This window comes from Cydia pomonella, chromosome 1, assembly GCF_033807575.1.
Source record: "Cydia pomonella isolate Wapato2018A chromosome 1, ilCydPomo1, whole genome shotgun sequence".
NCBI lineage: Eukaryota > Metazoa > Arthropoda > Insecta > Lepidoptera > Tortricidae > Cydia > Cydia pomonella.
In genome coordinates, this window is record NC_084703.1 from 24,128,502 (window position 1) to 24,151,564 (window position 23,063).

General features: G+C 36.1%; 1 protein-coding gene across 5 annotated transcripts in view; it reads left to right on the forward strand.

Moving 5' to 3' along the window:
* The window catches only part of LOC133518292 (hepatic leukemia factor), a 177,606-nt gene that overhangs the window by 106,972 nt on the left and 47,571 nt on the right, over positions 1 to 23,063 (forward strand). For 4 of the 5 annotated variants that reach the window (XM_061851966.1, XM_061851980.1, XM_061851974.1 and 1 more), the window contains exon 1: positions 17,708 to 18,239. In XM_061851966.1, coding sequence (XP_061707950.1) covers positions 17,723 to 18,239 — 517 coding nt within the window. In that variant the 5' untranslated portion in view covers positions 17,708 to 17,722. Of the gene's footprint in view, positions 1 to 9,194; positions 9,234 to 17,707; positions 18,240 to 23,063 lie in introns of those variants that run through there. The other variant, XM_061852005.1, reaches the window with a different exon arrangement.

Genomic DNA, 23,063 nt, shown 5'->3' on the forward strand with positions numbered 1-23,063 from the left:
GCCTGAACAGCGATAGTCCGGCCATTACACCAAACGCCGAGCCACATTGTAGTTGGATCGACCGAAAGGCAAAGATTTTCTATGTGTTAAAATGACCACCGGGACGCCCGGTCGGAAACTGGCGGGCTGTCGGTCGTTCGTTGGTTTCATTCAGCCCATCAAGCAAACACGATGTACTTATGGTCATAACCATAACGAACCTAACTAAAATCGAGCGCAGCGAGAGCGAAATTGCGAAATCGCTACCAATTACACAAATTGTGATGCGAATAAAGCTTGAATAAGTGGTCAAGTATAATAGTATAGTAGTAGTACCATAACTTGGGTTTGGATTACACCAAATATACGAAATTCTCGGGATATAATGTCAATAGTGGACTTATTATTCTTAATAATCATAAAAAAATTCAATTTCATAGCTTATTCTCATATATTAAAAAACCTCGATTGCATCACTGACTCACTCACTGATGATCATCAAAACCCTTAGGGTATTTCCTGAAGTCCTAGGAAGCTGAAATTTGGTATGTAGGATAGTATTAGTACACAAACAACAACAAAATATTTTTTTAGCCCTAAGGAGGTGATAAGGGGGGTGAAATTTTGTATAGGGAATCAATAGCTGCTGAGCCGATTTAGTTGAAATATGGTGCGTAGATAGTTTTTGTTATGAGGAAGGATATATAATAGTTTACAACCCTAAAATCATCCCGAAAGGATGAAAAGGAGGAGGAAAAGGGCGTTAGGAGGAAAAGGGGGTTAAAGTTTGTGGGGAATCAATGAAAAAAGCATATTGTTTAAAAATGCCCCCAGATACGTATTTCAGGATTTTAATAGTAAATTTTACCCAACTCTTTAAATTAGGGATGGAAGATTGTCATAAGCGACTTACAAAAAGAAGTAAAATGCCATCAAAAACTTACATGAAAAGTAAAATGTAGCCAAGACGAAACCATATGGCTCGCACTGTCAAATAGTTATCAGATCTCTTGTAGAGCCAAGCTTCTAACTCTACAAGCGCTAACTTCACAAACTCTACTCGATATATGTGCGAATAGGCTATTCGCAACACATATCGATTTAAAACACTCCCTTTCTGTCGACATTTAAATTATTGCCACTCGTCGCGAATTTTCTATTTTTCACACTTGTATCGTAATGTTCTGGGTGTTCTGTCAGAGCATTGTTTTTATAGGCTGAAGGAATATAATATGCAGACGTACTTAGTAAGATTTGAAAGGTTGAATATTTTTTAAATTTTGTATTAATTTATAAACGCGCATGTAATACCTCTGGTGTTGCAGGCGTCCATAGGCTACGGTGACTGCTTACCATCAGGCGGGCCGTATGCTTGTTTGCCACCGTCGTGGTATATAATTAAAAAAAGTACCTAATAATTAGTTGAGAAGATTTTTGTGAAGTTTGCAGGTCGTTTTGCGCGACTGAATACTGTACCGTATCTTATATCTTTAAATGTTCTGCGGCGCCACACCTGTGCTCAAAAAAAATATTTAATAAGTATTTATCTTTTACCAATTTTACCTATATGTCCGAGACGATATCTTCGGCCTGGTTTTAATCGTCATTTTACTCGTAACAACTTGTTTCCCACTTCTGTAGATACTTCTATAGAATATCATTTTCATTTTTACATTCATGTTATATGATACTTACGCATGAATAAAAGTCTATACTTACCTGGTCTCTTCCCATAACAACACTTGTTCATTAAAATTGTCAAGAGGAATGTCGCGTGTTACAAAATTTTCAGTTTCAGCTTGTTCATCTTTCTTTTAGAGAAGGTATAGTTTCATTTTGATATTTTTCTAGTAAATAGTGATTTTTCTTATAAGAAATGTCTGACAAGTCTAAGGTAAAAAATATATCTAAGGCCTTAAGGCGCTTGGCACACTGAATACGATTCCCACGTCGCTGCGATGTTTGAACGAGACCACGCTATGCACGTAGGTATTATAGCGACATCCCACGCAGTGCGAATCATATCTTGTGTTCTAAGCGCCTAAAGAAAAACAGTCGCTGGTAGCCTAATCGGTTTGACGGGGTGATTGTCCACCATATCGTGTGACCTGTTCATTTCTACTAAAGTACTACGTACCTACATATTATTTACCTTCCTTACCTCTGTTACAACGTTATTCTTTTTTTAAACGTTTTTCTTTTTCATCTAATAAAATTCACGTGTAACACGTGTAAAACACTTGCACAATCTGGGCTATCAAAATCGCTGCTAGTTTAGATCTAATCAGTAATACCTGTGGCTTAAAAATAAAATATTCAATCAAAACACAGGTTCTTCTGTTCGAACCTGTGTTTCGATTGAATATTTTATTTCATAAAACTATAATAGTTACCTAAGAAAAATAATAAATGCCTCAAATCGACGTTACACAAGTGAATCGTGCACTGTACCAGTAGTCAGTGTAGTCACTGCCTGACTATTATCATAATTATGTCACTCGCATGTAATAATGTAGTGAAGTACTGGCGAGTGTCATGTCAGACTTGTAGTAAACATCAACCTACAGAGCCATCTATGTGTAGTCGCGCAATATTCTGCGTCTATCTAGCTTATCACGTGCTGCCGCTAGCTCTGTTTTGCTGCATCGAAATGCTTGTCCAATGAAATACCGCTCTGCTTTACCGACCGGACGATATTCATCCAATAGCAGGAAACTACACCGTGATCACAGTGAACACATGTGACCGGCCCTCAGCTTATTATAATTAAAGTTTTAGTTTCTAAACTTAGATTAACTAACATATTTCATGTTTTTTTCTCATAGTTTGTGTTTTGTTTTGTTTTAAACTTCTATCGGATAAATCAATTTAAGTTGCCATGAGTCGGAATGGTAAGTCAATAAGGAGCAACACAATTTTACTTTTTCAGCGAAGGCGCTAATAGCGCCACCTAGCGGTAGGTATATACTCTACGACGACCATGAACCTAATTTGCGCTTCGCAATGACATTGTTATTACGTATAACTTAAAGATGGCGCTACAATCGCCACATGCACATGCAACAATTCAAAATATAATAGTGCAAATTGATAGATAATTAAATTATATATTGGATCTGTTTGTGCGGAACCTGATATTTGGGTAATATGCATCCTTCTTTCTACGCCAACCAAAGGAATTATTCAATTATTAAAAAAATTAGTGCCATCTTTCGACACATGATTAAAACTTTTAGAACGTCATTTGACTTTGATCCTTATTCTTTCAATGATATGTGTTAAATATCAAAAGTTGTTAAAGAGCTAGTTGCGCACATTTTGTGAATGGACAGTAAGTTTTTTATAAATATCATAAATAATCAAATGACGGCCAATATTTTTTTATGTTTAAAAAATCAGCTGATTAGCAAAGGGGGTAGGTTAGGTTGGATAAACATTTGCTGATCAACTGATTTTTCAGGTAACCAATTTTTGCGGATCAGGTAAATTGTAATCCAAAATGAAATAATCCGCTTACCCACTGATTGCTTTTCAAAATTTGATTAATGGTGGATCGCTTACTGCCGATCAAATAATTTATTTGCCAACCAAATCAATTTAGAGCAGCTCAGTATGATATTAATTGCAAACTGGTTTAGAAATACTTGCTAACCATAAGTTGCTGACCAAGTATACATTTTGGCTGACCAAATATATATTTTTGTTCATCAAAATAGGAATATTTTGCAGATCGATTCAATGATACCCATATAATATTATTCCCTGACTTTAAACATAGGTAACTATAATATAATATAAAAAATAATATATAGTATAAGTACTTACATTAAATAGAAAGGTCAGTCCAATAGATCATACGCGTGAAGTCTATCGACCAGTACCCCTAGTCTAAATTTAGTCGATAGCGAAACGTGACGTACGCGTTTGCGTTAAGTCTCATTTTGTATGGGTTTTTGAACAGCGCGCCAAGCGGGACGTTTTGGAAAGTCAAAAATCTCATACAAAATGACACTTAACGCAAACGCGTACGTCAAGTTTCGCTGTCGAAAATATTTACACTAGGGGTACAGAAAGCTGTGGAACCAAAAAGAAGAATAAAAAAAAAGAATTTTAACAGCCCTGAAAAAGGTTTATATTTTATTCTAACAATAGTTTTGACATGACCTCCACCTCCTGAAAACAAGTATGCTTGCAAAGGAAGCATGCAGCTTGCACATGTTTAGTCATTTTCGCAGGCTATATGCATCGGGTAAACAACGTATAGGCAGTGCGAATCCAGTGACTTGAGCATGTATCTCTTCGAACCAGCGGAACAATTCAGTATAATGAACATTTCGCATATTTTACCCCCTTAGGCTCTAATCATATTTTAGTTATTATTTAACCGCTCCATGCATAACTGTGAAGCCGCAATAGTGGGTGTGTTACATACTGCTTATTTGATAGTTGGCAGCTGCTAAATAGTATGAAGATACTGTCCCACGAAAGTTCATATTTTCACCGAGTCGTGCGTTGGCGTCGCTTATATTTTCTCCACCACCAACTTCGCACCTAGCCTGTGTGGAAAGAGAAGAGTCACTCAATGTAGGTAGGTACACCTTTGCCTAAAAAAACCAACAAAATATTGACTTTATCAATGATTGTCAGCAATGAGAAATGAAAGTACCTATCATGAATCTACATGTACAAGTTTGCCTCTCAAATATCAAAAGTGCGACTAAAATCGGCATGATATCAAATGTCATTGGAAGTATTGTACGGTCACAGACTTTAATTGTTGATCCATCTAAGGTTCAAGCTAATTTGGTTGTCAATACTAACGGTATGAAATGTCCAATGTAAAGTAAACCCTAAATGGCTCAACAATCAAAGTCCGTCACTGTACATATTGAGAAATAATCAGCCTCTGTCGGCCGTTCTTCTTCCTCGCGTTGTCCCGGCATTTTGCCACGGCTCATGGGAGCCTGGGGTCCGCTTGACAACTAATCCCAAGATTTGGCGTAGGCACTAGTTTTTACGAAAGCCGCTGTCGGCCGTTATGGAGCTTAAAAACGGTCTCGTTTATATTCATACAGAATGTAACAAAAATAGTGAGTATCCATTGAAGGGCATATTCAGTATAGTGTTCTGATAAGGAAAAAATAGAAGAAAATATTTTTTTCTATGGGGTAGGTCGTCCAAGTCAGCCAACCATAGGTACAAAAGGCGTCAAAAAAAATTTCTTCTATTTTCTAAGCAGAACACGATATATATCTTAAACGGATCCCCACTATGTGTTACGCATTGTATACGTGATCGCTTCTTCTTTTTTGCACACTTCAACTATTTTTAAGCTTAAGAATATTTTTATGTCTGTGACCGTCACTGGAGCAGGGACAGAGGGAATATTTGTTTATTGCAACTGGAAGGTAGCAGCGGACGGCCAGCTTAACTTAAAAGTTCGTATCATCAACGACGACGCGCAGATTTGTCAAGTCTAACCTTTAATGACATTACATTACGAGTCAAGGTACGCGTCTTCGTGAATGACACGATGATATTTTTGAACCGAGAGATGACTAACGATTATAGCTTAAACATTTTGGTGCTGGAACTAAGAGTAAATAGAGTGAGGGCGCCAATATTTCGACACGGAAATTTTGCCTTGCCTTTCACCCGAGTTAAAAGGAAAGTAATCGAGAAGAGACAAATAACTAACTTCAAGATTATACTTACCCACATTTTGGATGTTAGTGCAGTTATTAATATTTAATTACTTCATGATTTGTTAGACCCGAGACGTGTAAACAAGATACGCACACTTTTCGCACGATGCGTAGTTTTTAGGCCTTGTACGTTTACGAGAAAAAAAAATGTAAATATTTGTCATAAAAATAATAAAAGTTTTTTTTTTAACTCCTTAAATGTCTAACAATTACTAACACCTGTTATAATTATTAATATGTACTGTTAATCTTAGTAAGCTTTATCAGTAAATGTAGTTGTGATTTACGACTTTAAGTCTAGTTATTTTAAAAAGAAAACGTTTTTTAACATTAATTAAATAACATTACCGATACAGGTAACCTTAAGAAATTGTTTTAGATACGTAGTGAAAGTTCTACATGACTACCATTTTTTTTTCGCCAAATCATGTAATTAAAACTATTTAAAATTTTAATTTCTTAAAAACTAAAGATAATTAAAAAAAATTAGCTTACTTAGTTGGAGTACCTACTTTAAATAAAGCATTTTAAATAAAATGTATACAAAGCTTGAGATGAGTAGAAATGAACAAAAAGAACAACGAAATATATTTTTCACGTAAGCAGCTCGAAAAAGGGTAATTTGCTGCTTAAAAACAGTGAGCAAAATCGCATTTTTCTCACCGAGTGAGACAAAATAACATTCATGTGACCTTTAGATTCGAATGTCATTTCAACGTGCTGGGCCTAATACAAGTTCGAAATATTTGGATTCTATTGTCTTTATCCCTTTCACGGCATTAGCAAAACGAAAGAGACAAAAAAAGTGCATACGTAATTCAACGGTATATTGACGGTTTATAATAGACCCCCGAAATAAGTCAGACCGCATCGTTCTAAAACACCCTACGAGTCTTCATTCGTAATAATTAATTAATGAAATAAAAGTTTAAAATTTAATAAAAACACCATATTTTACGTAATTTATTATACAATCAAAACAATGAACTTATACAAATTTACGCAATTGTTACGTAGTAAATAATTCTACTTAACTACTTTTAACGATCTCTACTATAGTTGACAAATAGTAGTATCCGCAATTCGGACCGGATCCTACAAAGTTTATTTTTACAAAAAAAAAATAATTGTCGATTGAACTGTCAATTGATGTTCGTTAATTCATTATTTTCGTATTATTTTATTGAAATTTCTTTCGTTTTGTTTTATTGCGTTAATTAAAGTTAATTGTTAGAATACCTTCAGAAAGCATGAGTGAAATAGTGATCCGTCCGTCTGGTTTATATTTTTTCAGGTTGTATTTTTTGATGGCTGACTGACGTGAAAAAATTTGTGTACTACACGAGATCAAAGTTATTTACATCTCGTGCGCTTTTGAGTCCCTTACTGCGGTCAAGATTCTAAATTAGATCTATTATAGAGTCTTTCGCTTGCACGGGACTCAAAACAAGCACTCGAAGAAATATCAAACTTTGCTCTCTTGTTGTACAAATAACTATTTTTCTAAAGCATCATAAGGAAAGAAAATATGTTTTACTAAAGTATACATATACGTAGGTACTTTTCAGAAAAATGTCCAATTACTTTTTTCTAACAACTACTAAAATATCTATATACCATTGTTTTATTTTGTCAATTTAATATATACACTGTGTTTTTTCAAACTCCATTAATTTTTTCAATGGTGCCGTCTTGAACTTGAATAATGGAAAGAAAATAATTACTTGAATAATGGAAAGAAATTAACTCCATTTAAAATCTATAATTTTCTTTTATCTGATAAGGCCACTACGAGCGTGTTTACGTGCCATAGGGCCTGTTTACATAATGAATATGTGACATTATCTATGAAAAGGGACCTTATTGTCGATGGCGCTTACGCTTACTGCGTAGCGCGGCGTTGTTTACAATAGGGGAGCATCTATGATAATGGCGTAAGCACCATTGACAATAAGGTCCCTTTTCATAGATAATGTCACATATAATGATTAGTGTTTAATCATAACACTTATAATAAAATTTTACATGATTATTGTTATTAGTAAATACAAAGTATTTCCAAATATAAAAAAAAATTAAGTACTTATATCTTGTATTTGCTATACTCTATTCAGGGTCCCACGTGATACCATATGATGTATAAGAACTAAATATGTACCATGGTTTGAATGAAAAAAATACTGGATACTCTATAAGCGGAATTACTCTCTCAGACGATAGACTTTTGGAATGATATTTATATGTCAAAGTTTTCAATTGTTTGGTTGACTGAAATATAATACCCGTGTTATAACACGATGTTATAGAAGAAAAAAACATGGAGTATATAATGTATAAAACTCCTTAGGTACATAACTAGATTAACGTTTCGCTTTTAACCGCACTTATTGATTGTGCGGTACAGAATTGAAGCCTTTTGGATTTTGATATTTATTTGTAGCTATTTGATACTTTATGGCATATGAGCCAATGGCAAAATGTCCTTCTGGAACCCAACCCCATAGGTACTGCAGGCGATTCTTTCTGAAAGAGGCAAGCATCTACGTTAGTCGATATTTCTGTTATTAGTTTGAAGAAAAAATATACAAATATTATCAGAAATCTACCTGGAGCGTTTACATTTCCCACCTTAGATAGACGCGTATCCCTTTACATGGTACATGGAATTAAAAAAATCGTTGCCAGTTATCTACCACGTGACTGTGAAGGTTTCCAACCTTCACCTTGTGTACTGTGAAGGTTTCCAACCCTCACAGTACACAAGATGTCCCGTCCGGCTGAATGATGATTTTCTTGTCTTTAAAATAAGCTTCGTGGTTTCCAAGAGTAAAATCTATTACTTAGCGATCTCTTACAATTTCTTTTTCAATCCTATTTAAAGCTAGCATATATCCAGATCTTATAGTCGATTCAACCCGGAGTCTGCAAGATTCACCACACCATGATGTAGGTAATACGAGTACTTAGGTATAAAAATACTGTTGCATTTCTGGTAACACCGATACTAAACTATCCCCGTGTCTATTATATTGTACCTAGAAGTATCAACTATAAGGATTGAATAGTCAGTCAATTTCAGTATTATACACACAATTCATAAACAAAATACATGGACCATTTTATTTAAAATTTCACTCTACAAATTTGAAAGATTTTCAAATTTGATATTTTAATTTTATTCTACTCAGAATCACGAGCTCTTTCGATTTTAATAGAAGAAAATAAGTGAACCAAAATATCCATACTTTTTCGTTCCTTCCGTTTTGTTACCGTCATAAAAAGTGTATGAAAAATGCCAACGGAATGGAAATAATAACCTTAGGACAGTTTTTCTCCTATTAGGATCGAAAGGGCTCGTAATCGTTAGTAAAAAAACATGAAAGGGTTTTCTAATTAGAAAAAAATGTAATGTACAACTTTAAATAAAAAGTCCACATATTATTATTTACATCTTGTTTTGAAGTACCTATCTTATTTATTTATTTATTCAGGGTTTATTATTCTTTGCAGATTTTCTGAGTCACGGAGCGAGTTTCAACAAAAAATACGGTTAGTCATTTTTTTCTACACCAAGAAACTATATGAGATACTATTTTCATGCAATGCCGATGAAAGTATAGCACCAGCTGAGATTGTTTTGTAGTTTATGAATGTAAGCGTGTAAAAACATGTTTCTTTAACGGCTAACCGTCCTTACTTATATACGCATGCTTGGTACAGCTTTACATATGTTGTAAGGTAAGGCGAGCCTAATAATAGTTCTGGCGGTAAAAAGTCACTTTGGACCCTATAATTAATGGTTTTGAGGGTCACATGTGCCTTTGTATTTCGCTTTAATTGACGAAAATAATTATGATTATCTGCAATTTACCTACCAAGTTTACGGCTGATCTAATATCGTGACAAGTACACGCTAATATTAGTTTAAGTATACCAAATACATTATTTCTCTACTCAAGTTCAAGAAAAAAAATGACAGGTAATGTAGCCGTGTGCTACTTGTACATGTGTAATCCTCTGAAAGCGCGTCATTTATTTGACACACATGAAACTTGGTCTATTTATTAACCCCTGGTTGAATGTTATGCGTTAATTATATTAATTTTACACATCACGGTTGAATGATGAATTAAAGTAAGAAAAATTAAATTAAATATTGTAACGATATGATTTCCTACCAATTTTTGGGAACCAAATATGTGCATGTAAAAATATACGCCAAGTTAAATATACATGAAGGGGGATTCATGAGACGTGAGCAGGACTAATCCTGTAAACTCAGTCATTGTTGACCTGTCACCATCGTATTTAAGTGAAACAACTACACTTTTTCCTATATTTTACTTTTTGATGAGAACATATTTAATTCTCTACAATCATGGTCACCCTATAATACACAATTAATTAACATACAACCTCTTTAATCGTAATGACAGCATTTTGGTTATGAAGAAAATAAACTGTCATACTTGAGTGAGATACGAGTTTTCAAAAGTAACCAGACTGATGACATTCAATTTCACACTTGTTACAAAGTATCGGTGCTTGACGGAAGTATTCTAAGTGTAGGGTGACCATGCATGTTGTAAATAAATTAATAACTTTTTTCAACACGACAAAAAAAAGTTAATCCCACTAATACTGATACTAAACAGTTACTTACTTATAATTTAATAAATGCGCAGTGTTGATTCTGCTCACGCTCCTGACCTGACTGAATCATCGTGTATCACTGCCAAAAGTATTGAGATCTAAATAGGTGGCAAATTCTCTTGCGAGTAACTTAGACTTAAATCGACAGGGATGTAAACCGTGATTACCTTTTATATAAAACACTATAAAAGGTAATCACGGTTTATATCCCGGTGGATTTAAGTCTAGTGAAACTAACCGTGAATCATTCAAAACTGCGAGTAACTTAGGATAAACTGAAGCGATAAAAATATTCAATAATAATAATTTCTAATAAGTAATAACATTTATTTAAATATTTTTTTAAATACACAAGTTATGTGTTACATAAAAACCCTTTATTCATTGAAAACAGATAAATATGAAAATAAAACTTAAAATTTGTCTTTTAGTTTGTACAAAAATCCTTCGGGTGGGTAAAGGCCTCCAGTGTTGTTAATTTCTCTCTGCCCGTGCTACTGTCATCCAGTCTCTGAACGCTGTTCTTTTTATATCTTCCTCCCAACGCATCCGTTGTCTGCCTTGGCCTCTTTTGCCAAGAGGGCCTCTCCATTTTGTAACTTTCCATATCCATCTCTGGTCTGTTAATTTTGCTATGTATGGCCTGCCCACTTCCACTTAGAATTTTTTGCATAGCTCAGGTTGTATGTTGCCCTATATATTTATATCGTAGTGTGAAATATATATTAATGTGTGTGTGTGTGTGCGTGTGTGTGTTTCACAAAAAGGGAATTTCTCATAACTGGCATCACGACTCATGAGGGTAATGACTCATGACTGACACTAAAAATTTACATCAAAAATCTCGGTGGCTCCACTTCTTAAATCCATCTTTGGGTCCTAAGGACCAATCCTGCCAAAGGAAATCTTTTGTTCACGAAACGCCACGCAAATTTCGTGAGCAACAAGTACGACTAACGCGTGTATATATTATAGCACCCTTTTATGTAACTAATATCTGAACTTTCTACTTTAAATATCGTTATCCCACACCATTGGGTCAAAGCGAAAATAAAAATCATTTTGTTTGGGAGGAACCCTAATAATTTTTTAGTTTTTATTTTACCTTTTAATAATAATAAGTAGGTACTAAAAGATCCTACACAATGGTCTAAATGATATTCAAACCGCACAAGCAGAGCTGGAGCAGCTAATAACTTTCGGACAAACCCTCGCATTTCGTGACTCATCATGCAGATATTCAATATCCATATTGTTTATCGTGGAAAATAAAGTTGGATTATAGAAATATTAATATAAAAGCCAATATTTTCAAGGTAATCTTGTAATAGGGAATGGAATCTAATTGAGAAACAATATAAATAGTCGGGTTTTAAGCTTATGTAAGCAATTGCTACACTATACACATAGCTTGGTATACAATACACGAAAACATTTTTGATTCAAGCTCAAACAGAGAACTTCGCTGGGTAATAATGAGAAATTCGTTTTTTACATTGTTGACTTATTCAATTAAGAAGGTACCTATAAAAATTTTCGCAAGAACCTAAATTGCAAAGTTTTTTTTTATTTAAAAGAATAATTTAAGTATTAATTGTTGAAAAACGAGCCGCTACGCGTGGGCGGGGGTGGGGAAAGTTTCATGAAACGCGCGAAGCAACGTGCGCAGCTGTACGACGGCGCGAGCAGAGTAGGCTTCCCCGTTTTATGGTTTATATTAATCAATATAATCATTCGTCAATAACCTAACACTAAAACATTGAAGAGCAGAGACTAAAAAAGTGTATAAAACCCCATTTACACAGCGCGAGAAATTGCCTGCAATATACATTGTACAAGTTAGTACAGAGTGCAATGAATTCAGTCGATCGACCAAGTACCGCAATGTACTCGTAACGAATAACGCGTGCACGTTCTTAATCCGTCTAAATGGGGCTTAAGAGATATAAGTAGGTATTTCGTATATTTATGGTTTCAATGTCACAATATCACTAAATCAAAATTCCTACAGTACATACATTAAAATAAATTATAAATCAATTAAAATATTCAGCGCTAAAATCTTTAGTTTTCCACAACCTCTTCAATTGTACGAGTGGGCAACTGTTAAAATCTCAAAATTATTTTATGATATAAAAGGTCACTCTCACAGTATTTCACAGTGTTGCATCACGTTTTGATGATTATTATATTTCATGGTTTATATAACTGCGTGTATTTGAATACTTTTAAGGTATCCGAAAGTTACATTTATTCCGAGATTTTTCAACGATGAGGGCATTATGCAACAATTATGCCCGAGTTATCGAACAAGGGAGCGAAGTTCTGACATTCAACTTACGGCTGGCTAGAGGTACGTCCTGGCATTTAGATGTTTATAAACAGAGAGAATTAGAGGATAGCTTTTTACGCAATGACTAGAGAAATCTCTTCTAATTTAAATGATATTAGGTAAACGTGTAGTTGAGGCCGTTGAGGGCGTTATATTTCATTGATTAAATTATGAGCAGGGTTAAATCTGGAGCTAGAAGAGCCTAAATGGCCTAAAATCTATTTGTGAGGGGTCTAGCTATACTGGTCAACTCGTTCGTTTGGTTAAATTGTGGTGGGTAGGCAGGAAACTGAGCGTTTTAGGAGGGATATAGAATAATATCACTGGTATGATTGATTTGGAAATCGAGAATGAGGGTGTGCGGAAGTAGTGCGAGAGGAGTTTTGTAGAGGGTAAATAATGGACAAAGTTCGCCGACATTGTTTTTCTTTTTTTAATTCATTGGTCTGATCATGACAAACTTGATAACTTGGGATCTGAAAGGTCATTTAATATGAATCCGTAGTCAACATTGGAATAAACAGCCGCCACCTTAAATTTCTGTATTTCTGGTCTAATCATGATGAACATTGATATCTTCGGATTCAAAAGGCTCTTTAATAGGAAACCAAAGACAAAATTGTAAAAAAACGGCCGCCATCTTGTTTTTTTTTTTCATTTTGGCTCTAATCATAATACAATTTAACGCAAATTAAACGCTGCCTCGAGGTCCAGTAAAAAATCCATTGCCAGGGCTAAATATGACTTCGTCGGCAGAATTGGTGAGAAGCTAGCGGGCTACCCCAGTGGGAGTCACGCGTTCTGGTCGCTCGCCAAAGCTGCCGAGGGCAAAGACCCGGAACGACGACGGTAGCGCCGTGCCGCCCACCAACCCGCGGTGCGCATACTCCATGCCAGAAATCTCATTCACGCAGAGAGATATTCGGCGGGAGTTGCTATCCTTAGACGTTCATAATTCGAGCGGGCCAGACGGTATACCAGCGATTGTGCTTAAGCAGTGTGCTCCTGAGTTGTGTCCCGTGTTAGCGCGCCTTTTCACACTCTCTAGAAAGAAACGGCATGTTCCATCTTCGTGGAAAACGGCCCTTGTGCATGCACCCTGTGCCTAAAAAAGGCGACAGATCGGACCCATCGAATTACAGGCCTATCGTTATTACCTCTCTTTTCTCCAAGGTCATGGAGCGTATAATTAACGCAAAGCTCCTGAAATACCTAGAAGAACACGATCTGATCAGCGACCGCCAGTATGGTTTTCGTCACGGTCGCTCAACTGGTGATCTTCTAGTGTATCTCACACACCGCTGGGCTTCGGCCATTGAGAGTCAAGGTGAGGCATTGGCAGTTAGCCTAGATATAGCGAAGGCGTTCGATCGGGTCTGGCATCGGGGTCTCCTGTTGAATTTACCATCTTATGGATTGCCGGAGGGATTATGCAAATGGATCGCTAGCTTATTGTTCGGCAGACGCATACGAGCCGTAGTAGACGGAAGCTGCTCCGATAGCATGGACATTAAGGCTGGCGTTCCGCAAGGTTCTGTGCTATCCCCAACACTGTTTTTGCTGCACATCAATGACATGTTGTCTATCGACGACATGCATTGCTATGCAGACGACAGTACTGGGGATGCCTATTACACAGGCCGTCCCAATATCCCTCGTTCCGTGGTGCTGGAGAGTCGTGAAAAGCTTGTGTCGGACATTGAGAGCACTCTATCCAGAGTTTCGGTGTGGGGTCGGGACAATCTAGTCCGATTCAACCCCACCAAGACACAAGTTTGCGCGTTTACCGCTAAGAAACCTCCATTTACTGTGGCCCCGCAGTTCCAAGGCACAGCCCTTACCATGTCAGGGAGTATTGGGATCCTCGGTGTCGACATCTCCAGTGACGTCCAATTCCGTAGTCACCTGGAAGGGAAGGCTGCGCTGGCATCCAAAAAACTCGGTGTGCTCAATAAAGCGAGGCGATACTTTACTCCGGGGCAAAGACTGCTGCTATATAAATCGCAAGTCAGACCCCATATGGAGTATTGCTGTCACATCTGGGCAGGAGCACCTGCATGCCAGCTTGGACCCTTCGACTCAGTCCAAAGGCGCGCTGTACGAATCGTTGACGATTCCAAACTCACAAGCGGTATTGAACCTTTAAGTCTAAGGAGAGACTTTGCCTCCTTGTGTGTGTTCTACCGCTTGTACAATGGGCTGTGCTCGGAGGAATTGTTTGACATGATGCCAACGGCCACTTTCTATCACCGCACCGCTCGCCGTCGGAAGGGTGTTCATCCTCACACCTTAGAACCTAAATGGTCGCGTACTGTGTGGTTCAAGAGGAATTTCCTCCCGCGGACGCTCCTGCTGTGGAATGAGCTCCCTTCCGAGGTTTTTCCGAGGGTCTACAGTATGAGGTTCTTCAAAAAATGAGTGTACAGGTTTTTAAAGGGTCGGCAACGCGCATGTAACACCTCTGGAGTTGCAGGCGTCCATAGGCTGCGGTGACTGCTTACCATCAGGCGGGCCGTATGATTGTATACCAACGTCGTGGTATAAAAAAAATTGTTATCTGAGGATTATAGTAGCTAGGAATTTGTAGTCGAAATAGTAAAAAATGGCCGCCAGCTTGAATTTCTTCGTTTGTGCCCTAATATATATCCTGTGTTCTAATTCTAATAACTTTTCTTTAAAATTCGTATTAGTTTGAGTTTATGAGATAGGTATTATAAACGTAAAATACTTACCTGTTTAATACGTATGATCGCAAAGTAATTTCTGTAAAAAAAAATATTTTCAGCATTAGTTCGTACATTTTTATGTTTTTTATTCCTTACTTACGCCTTAGTTAGTTTTTACGAATTACGACAGAAATAAATATAAATGTGTAATATTTTTGTCAATAAATGCTATGACGTTATCATTTAATATTTCTTTTTTGACAAAGAAATAAACAAAAAAATTGTAGCAATTCTTTATGGTTATGTAGGTTATAATATAATAATATCTTAAAGGCTAGTTATGAAATATATTGATAAAGTTTTTAATGAATTTATTCCATAGGGCATCTATCCGTCTTAGCAGTTTCATGGCGAGGCATCTATCCATACCTGTGAGGCTGCTGTCCTCAAAAACAGCTTCTAGAAAATTCTGCACAAACTGTAGTTATCGAAATAGAAGAGAAGTCTCAGAGTAAGACAAAAGATTAGACTAGCTAATTTAATTGAAATTATCCACGTAAGATGTTTTCAAGAAGTATGGCATCTATCCGGGTTTTACCCTTTGCTTAATGGTGGTTAAACATATAAAAAAACAAGTTTCATATATCTGGTAAGTATTTACGAGTTTTTACCGGGTCTTTGCTTGTGAAAACTAGATACCGCATTTTAATTTACATATTTATGCTCTTTACAAAATAATATAATACATTGAATAAAAATATTAAAAAGCCTGAAATGAATCATCACAGATATTATTATTTATATAAACGATTGAATTACCTACTAGAAGATTAGAGAAACATATAAGATAATCAACACATATATATTTGTCTACATCAAAGGTACACCTTCTATTTTTCACTCATTCTGACTTCTTCAGGAACATAACTTTAATGTTGAAGGGATCTCGTAAAAATGAAAGTATATTAACAGCATTATATTTGTGTCACACTAATCTGTTGCTATAAATTATGTTAGATTAAAGATTAACAGTAATTCAGACTGGCGACTACAATAAGTGTTGTTAATGTTTAAAAAGGGTTTTTCCCATTAATTACCACCAAGTTGTTACGAGTGGTAACTACTGGGAAAAACAATCCCAAATTTTGTCAGAGTTTAATACGAATAAAAACAGTATACCACCAACTTGCTTTGGTGAAAACTTGTCAGATTTTTTCCCCTCAGTAGTTACCACTGGTAACAACTTAGTGGTAACTAGTGGGAATAATCCTTTAAAAATAACTGACAATAAGGAATATCCCGTCTCGCGTAAGTACACGTCCCGTCCCGAGTATGACGAGCACTAAATTATTGTAGTTTGATATATAACATTATCGACGCCTTTGCACACACCGGCCCTCCGTAGTCTGGGACCAGTCTGTAAACCAGCGACGGGCATCTCGGCCTAATGCAATCATAATTTCTTTTGGTGTGTTCATAAATATTTTTTCTACTATTATATAACTTTTTTGTTTTGTGTACCTGTATGTGACAATTAACGATTCTTATTATTGGAAATAAAATTTGCGTAGTTACTCATAGTAAAGGAAATAGTTTATTTTTGCAATAGAATACTTATAAGTAGTTTTTATTTTAATAGCTTTTTTAATAAACTCACCTGTGGGCTTGAGGATATTTATTGGGTACCTAGGTAGGTACTTTATGCGATATACTGATGAAATAAATAGAAGTAGGTAATTACTATTTACATACATGATTGCTGTAAGTAGGTACTAGGTACTTACTATTTGCGTATACCTCACTATAAATATTTTACCACAAAATGTCATACTTACTTCTGCGGAGTTATTTCTGAACTTAAAAAAATGAACTTATAATTACACCTACTGTTTCGATTAATTTCTCTCTTGTCTGAAAGAGATCGCTATATATATATAGCATAAGACCACCCGTTGTCTGCCTTTACATTTAATCAATTGTTTCTTTTCTTTTGTATCTTTTTACTGAGGTGTGGTAATAAAGCGAGATTTAAATTTAAAGTTTTTTTTATGAAACTGTTGCTGCTTTGGAAAAAAAAAGTTGCGGCAGAGGTAGGAAAAAAGAAAATTCATATTCGCTGGTCAGGATATTGTTAACTTCATACGAGTAGCCCATGGTCTGCAATTAGTAAATGCCGTTGGTGTAAGTATGTACTGTGTTTACGGCCTAACATGCATGACATTCAGTTTGACTTGGGATTTTAACCTACTATGCGTTTTTACTATTTTAATTGATCACATGTTGCCATTAAACCGAATTAGCTCTTGAGGGTCCAAATTTATGCCTTGCCTTTGGAAGGTATGATTATGTAGAAACCGAACTCGATGTTTTGGTGGCGCGATAAGGCAATGGTGGCCAAGTACTCCGGGCCGGGTGGTCTCGGGATGCCGGGGCACCGGGGCGCCGGGAGCCGGGTGGTGGCCTGGTGGAGGTGCGCGGGGCGCGGCACGTGGCGGCCGGGCGGCGCACGTTGCGGCCGAGCGTGCCGCGGCGCACGTGGCTGTAAGCGTGCCCGGCTCTCGGCCACCGGCTCCTTCAATCCTGCCGCGCGCTTCTTCGGGAACGGACGCGTTACATCGCGTGTTAACCGGGACGTCGCGAGGATTGAGTGCGTCAGAGGAGATAGGGCCGGCGCGTGCTCACGATGCTGGCCCGTACGACGGCCGCTAGACCGCCACGGGTACATCGATATGGGCACCGATACGACGGGCTTAGGCTGGTGCGCGCATTCGTTGCCCCATCTGGAACGTTGTTTCCTCTCGCCGCCGCCGCCTTCGCCGATGGATCCGCCAGCGCCAGCCGCGGCCCCGTTCATGCTGCCGCATCATGTTCACCGTCGCATGCCCATCATTCAACCGCCGCAAGGTACGCACCTTCGGCGTTCGTTTTACAAGGTGCCCATGAGCATTGCGAGACATTTTAACTAAGCATTCCTGGTAATATTTAGAAACTAAAATGTCATATAAAATTTTGTGGATTAGGCCTAGTTTCAGAGATAATTAAATCTTTTTCGAAATCATTATTTTGCCATAAGTCGGTACAAAACACATTTTTGACTGCGGTATTGCCACTTTAAGGTCTAGTCTGGACATACTTATTGATTGACATCGAAAAAAAAAAAGTATTCGAGAGGCTACCCGCAAATAAAATAAAAACTTTTTAGTTAATTTTAGGTTGTGTTTATCAATAAATTACGTTTTATGTACAGGAGTGTTAAAGAAACAAAAAAAAAATTTTTTTGTCGAATTTCACAAAAAGTCATATAACATTTTTTTGCTTCTGTTACCATCAGGAATGCACCGTTAAAATCTCACGCAATGCTCGCGGGCACCTTGTATAGGAGCGGCTACTGTATGATATTAATATAAGCAGCAGAATAAACGTTGTGATTATGATTTAACTGATTATTGTGAGTACGTAAACAACAATATTTATAAAATATTATATAAATATTTTATATAATTTTTTTTTTTAAATAGTTTAATTTGGAAAGCATTTTAACATATATGCACCGTGTTTTGTTTAATTTCCGTTATTTTCAAGGGTGCATCCCTGAGCTTAAATTAAAAAGAAATTAAGTAACTTTCTCAAAGACATCGGTATCCTAATTAACTCCATTTCGGAGATAATCAATATTTAATTTTTATCTTATAAGGCCCTTACGAGCGTGTATACTTGCCTTAGGGCCTGTTTACATTTTGATTAGTGTTTTCGTATGAGATAATACATTTGCTACGAAACGTAAATACTATCTCGGAAGATTGATGTTCGAAATGACATTGATATGTCACAATTTTCAATTGTTTGGTTAAGTTAAATTTAATGCCCCTGTTACTACAACGCTATATGCAACATTTAATTACTTTTTATGAAATAAAAATAAAGCTTTTCTTTTTCGTGAATTAACTGTGCCTATTAGTTTCCCTTAACGTTCTAATCGATACCCCGAAGTTAACGGAATTCAATAAAAACACGGTGTATATATTCAAAATATAAGTTGAAATACATAAGAAAAAGTGCCAAGATCTCCAGTGCCCAGTACTGGAATCGAACCAACGTCTGCATTCGCGGCGGAAGCTATCTGCAAGATTCAACTCTTTAACTGCCGATTTTTTATACAACTTTATCTTACAGTTACTATATACGTTTACATCAGTCATATCAGCTTTATATATGTATGTATGTTACTTTATTGCACATAAACAGGTTAACATAAAACAGACAAAACAAAACAAAAAAAAAAATGTTATGTACAAAGGCGAACTTATGCCTAAAAGGGATCTCTCCCAGCTAACCATTGAGAAAATGCGAAAGGATCAATCACTAATAGGCGAAAGACAAATCAATATTAACAGTAAATTAATATTAACATTATATGTATTAACAATTTGAGTAATATTCAAACTCGTCTAAAACACCGGGCAACCCGTTCTACCATATGTGCTAAGCTTATTGCGGCGAATATTTCCACCATACTTGCAGTGAAATCGTGTAGTGAACTCTGATTTAGACGTACCAGCATCAGCTGCCTGTCTTAAACCAAATAATAATAATAATAATACTTCTTCAATGATTTACACGTCTCGGGGAGGACTTCTGGAATCACGTGCATAGCCTGAGCAATAGCGTTGCACTTCATCAGGCTTGTCAAATACGAAATTCTTTGCTTATTGCCAATTTAACATTACACAACTGGTAATTAATTTATACTTACTTGAAAAAAAAAAACTTCTACTCGTATAGTTTTAATGTACAAGCAAAATGAAATTGGGGCAATATAGCATCTTTTCAGCAACCTCTACCTAAATTCCAACATATTTAGGTAGGTATAGTCAGCATCAAAAGTAGCGGATCGAGCAACGCTTCAAAAGTATACATATACAGTTGTGTAACAGTTTAACAAAAAAAGAATGCTTTTATATGTAGAACAATTTTGAATGTAAAAGATATACTTAAGATGTGAATTTTAGAGATTTACCTACATTTAGAAAATTTATTCGGAATATCAGATACTTTTGGTGCGTTGTTTCATTCGATACTTTTGATGTTGAATGTACTTACTTTTTGTTAGGAATTAAATCAACTCTCTGCATTCTTAAATTGGTTTTGTTGACTCGTGGTCCCTAGATAGAGGCGAAATACGCAAAACAGTAAAGAATGCTCGTGAAAGGTACTAAATCATAGGTCAAGTGGAAAAATAATAATTTGCATATAATAACCTCAACGGGATCTCTCCCACTAGCAACTACTGATTATTTTACCTGTTTTATCCGATTAATCACAATTTATCTAAAGAGTCCGGTTGTAAGGCGTAGTAGACAAAATTTTGGATGGCATGGATTGCATTAATTGTCATCAAGAATGACGTAATATCATAGCACAGCTAAGGCACTAGCATTCTTCGTTAAAATATAATTCGTTAAAAACAATTAAATAAATAATACCCGTCTAATTTTGTCCTGGAGTGAAAATACTAGGGCATGCTCCAGGAAATTACCGGAAAAAATTGGCACTTTCATCCGATATCGAGGCTGGTAAAGAAATTACCGCGAAATCTAGAAATTTTGGGAAATTAATTAAACAAGGTATTAATAAATCAATTATAGACATAAAGTGCATGTCAACATGTTCTTGCTGCGCGAGTATTAGTTAGGCGTTTTTTATAATAATCTTTTTTTTGTATTTATTTAGTATATTAAATAATTCATAACACTTAAAACACACAAATCAATTACATTAGATTGGTTTTGTAAGCGGCGATAAGTTGGTGCTTATATTTATCCAAATAAAATCTAATCATTCTAAGTAGATGCAAAAGCCATCAGATATCTATCACCTATATTAAAACCGATTCTACGACTGGCTAACATTGTACAAGTAGGATTCAAAAAATGTTCCACACGAGTTACATTTTGATATTCAATATAGAATTGGCTGAATCGGAGGTACAGGTACAGTGAAGGTAAAATAAAAGCCTCCTATCATACCTACTGTGGACGCCGCCGCCGTCTATCTCATCTATTAGGCGTCAATCGATACATCTAAAAATACGTTTTTTTTTTTACGTTTTGCTATCCGCCTACAAGATAGAACGGTAATATTTCAATTGAAATGAAACTGTTTACAGTAAGTGCTTAAATTTCCCAATTTACCAGGAATTCCTGGGACTAAACGATGACAAACGATAGAACTGGGCCCGGGCCTAAGCATCTGAAAGCCAGTCTCGGTGATTAAGTGATACTAAAGAAGTGTCTGACGCATAGACTCCAGATAGACTCGGACTCGGGCCGTCCTAGCGTGAGTCGTTTATCCTGACATTCCTGACCCAGTCCCGGGAAAGATTTAAAACCTTTGCATGTCCTAGAAAATACGCCACACACCAAACATCTACGTATCTATAATTATAATAAATTGTGACATCATCTATGAAAAGGGACCTTATTGTCGATGGCGCTTACGCTTACTGCGTAGCGCGGCGTTGTTTATAATATGGGAGCATCTATGATAATGGCGTAAGGTCCATCGACAATAAGGTCCCTTTTCATAGATAATGTCACAATTATTTTTTTGACGTCTAATAAGCTGGCAAAACAAACTTCTTTAGTATTGGTATATATGACGACATGTGTCGTTTGACTAGTGGGTAGTGACCCTGCCTATAAAGTCGATGATCCTGGCTTCGATACCCGGTAAGACATTTATTTGTGTGATGAGGACAGATAATTGTTCCTGAGCCATGGTTGTTTTGTATTTACGTTTTTATATGTTATAATATATCGTTGTATGAGTACCCACAACAAGCTTTCTTAAGCTCACCTTGTAATTTGTAACCAACTTGGGTAAAATAAATGTCCTAAAATATTTATTTATTTATTACACAAACAAACATACACATATATACATAAACAAACATACTTATTATGTATACTTCATTATGATGAAAACCAGCGATTAAGAGGATAGAACGTTCTCGTCAATACAAAAAGAGCAAATGTTTTTCCACTTCTAAATATTTTCCAATTTCCATGATTCTTTAGTGTGTATATTACGAGTATATTGACATTGACACAATGAAAAACTAGGTTATTCTTTTTTTTTTTTAAAAATTGCAATACTAAATAATCGAACCCTGTAAACCTAAATTATATTATGCTGAAGCGATCGACATCAAAAAGAAAGTGATTTGTTAAAATTTAGGAAGTGGAAGCCGTTTTCTCCCGAAATCGAATTTCATAGAAAAAGTGCCGTTATTTCATAATAATCGCAAAGCTATTCTCCCCTCTTAACACAAACATTACGCGATGTTTGCTTTTTAGTTATATTACCGAGTTTTGTTTTATATTCAAATCTTAATAAATCAGGATATAACAACAATGCAAAATAAATACCAAATTTAATTGAAGATCGGAAGAGAGTATTTAAAGATATATGTTATCTCTTTCAGATATGGTAACAGAGAATTTGTATAAGAAGGTAGTTTATGTATTCGGGACAGTTGCTCCAGAGTTTCCCTTTTATAGAAATTTGTTAAATGTAGTACCTTACCTCATAACGGACTTGTGTGGAAAAAAGATTATGCGTTTAGTCCCTCCGCGCGGAAGAAGTGAAACTTCGTAATGTGGAGATGAAAATAATGCTCTAAAATACATATGGTTTATATTAAGAGGTATGGTTTATATTAACCTTGTT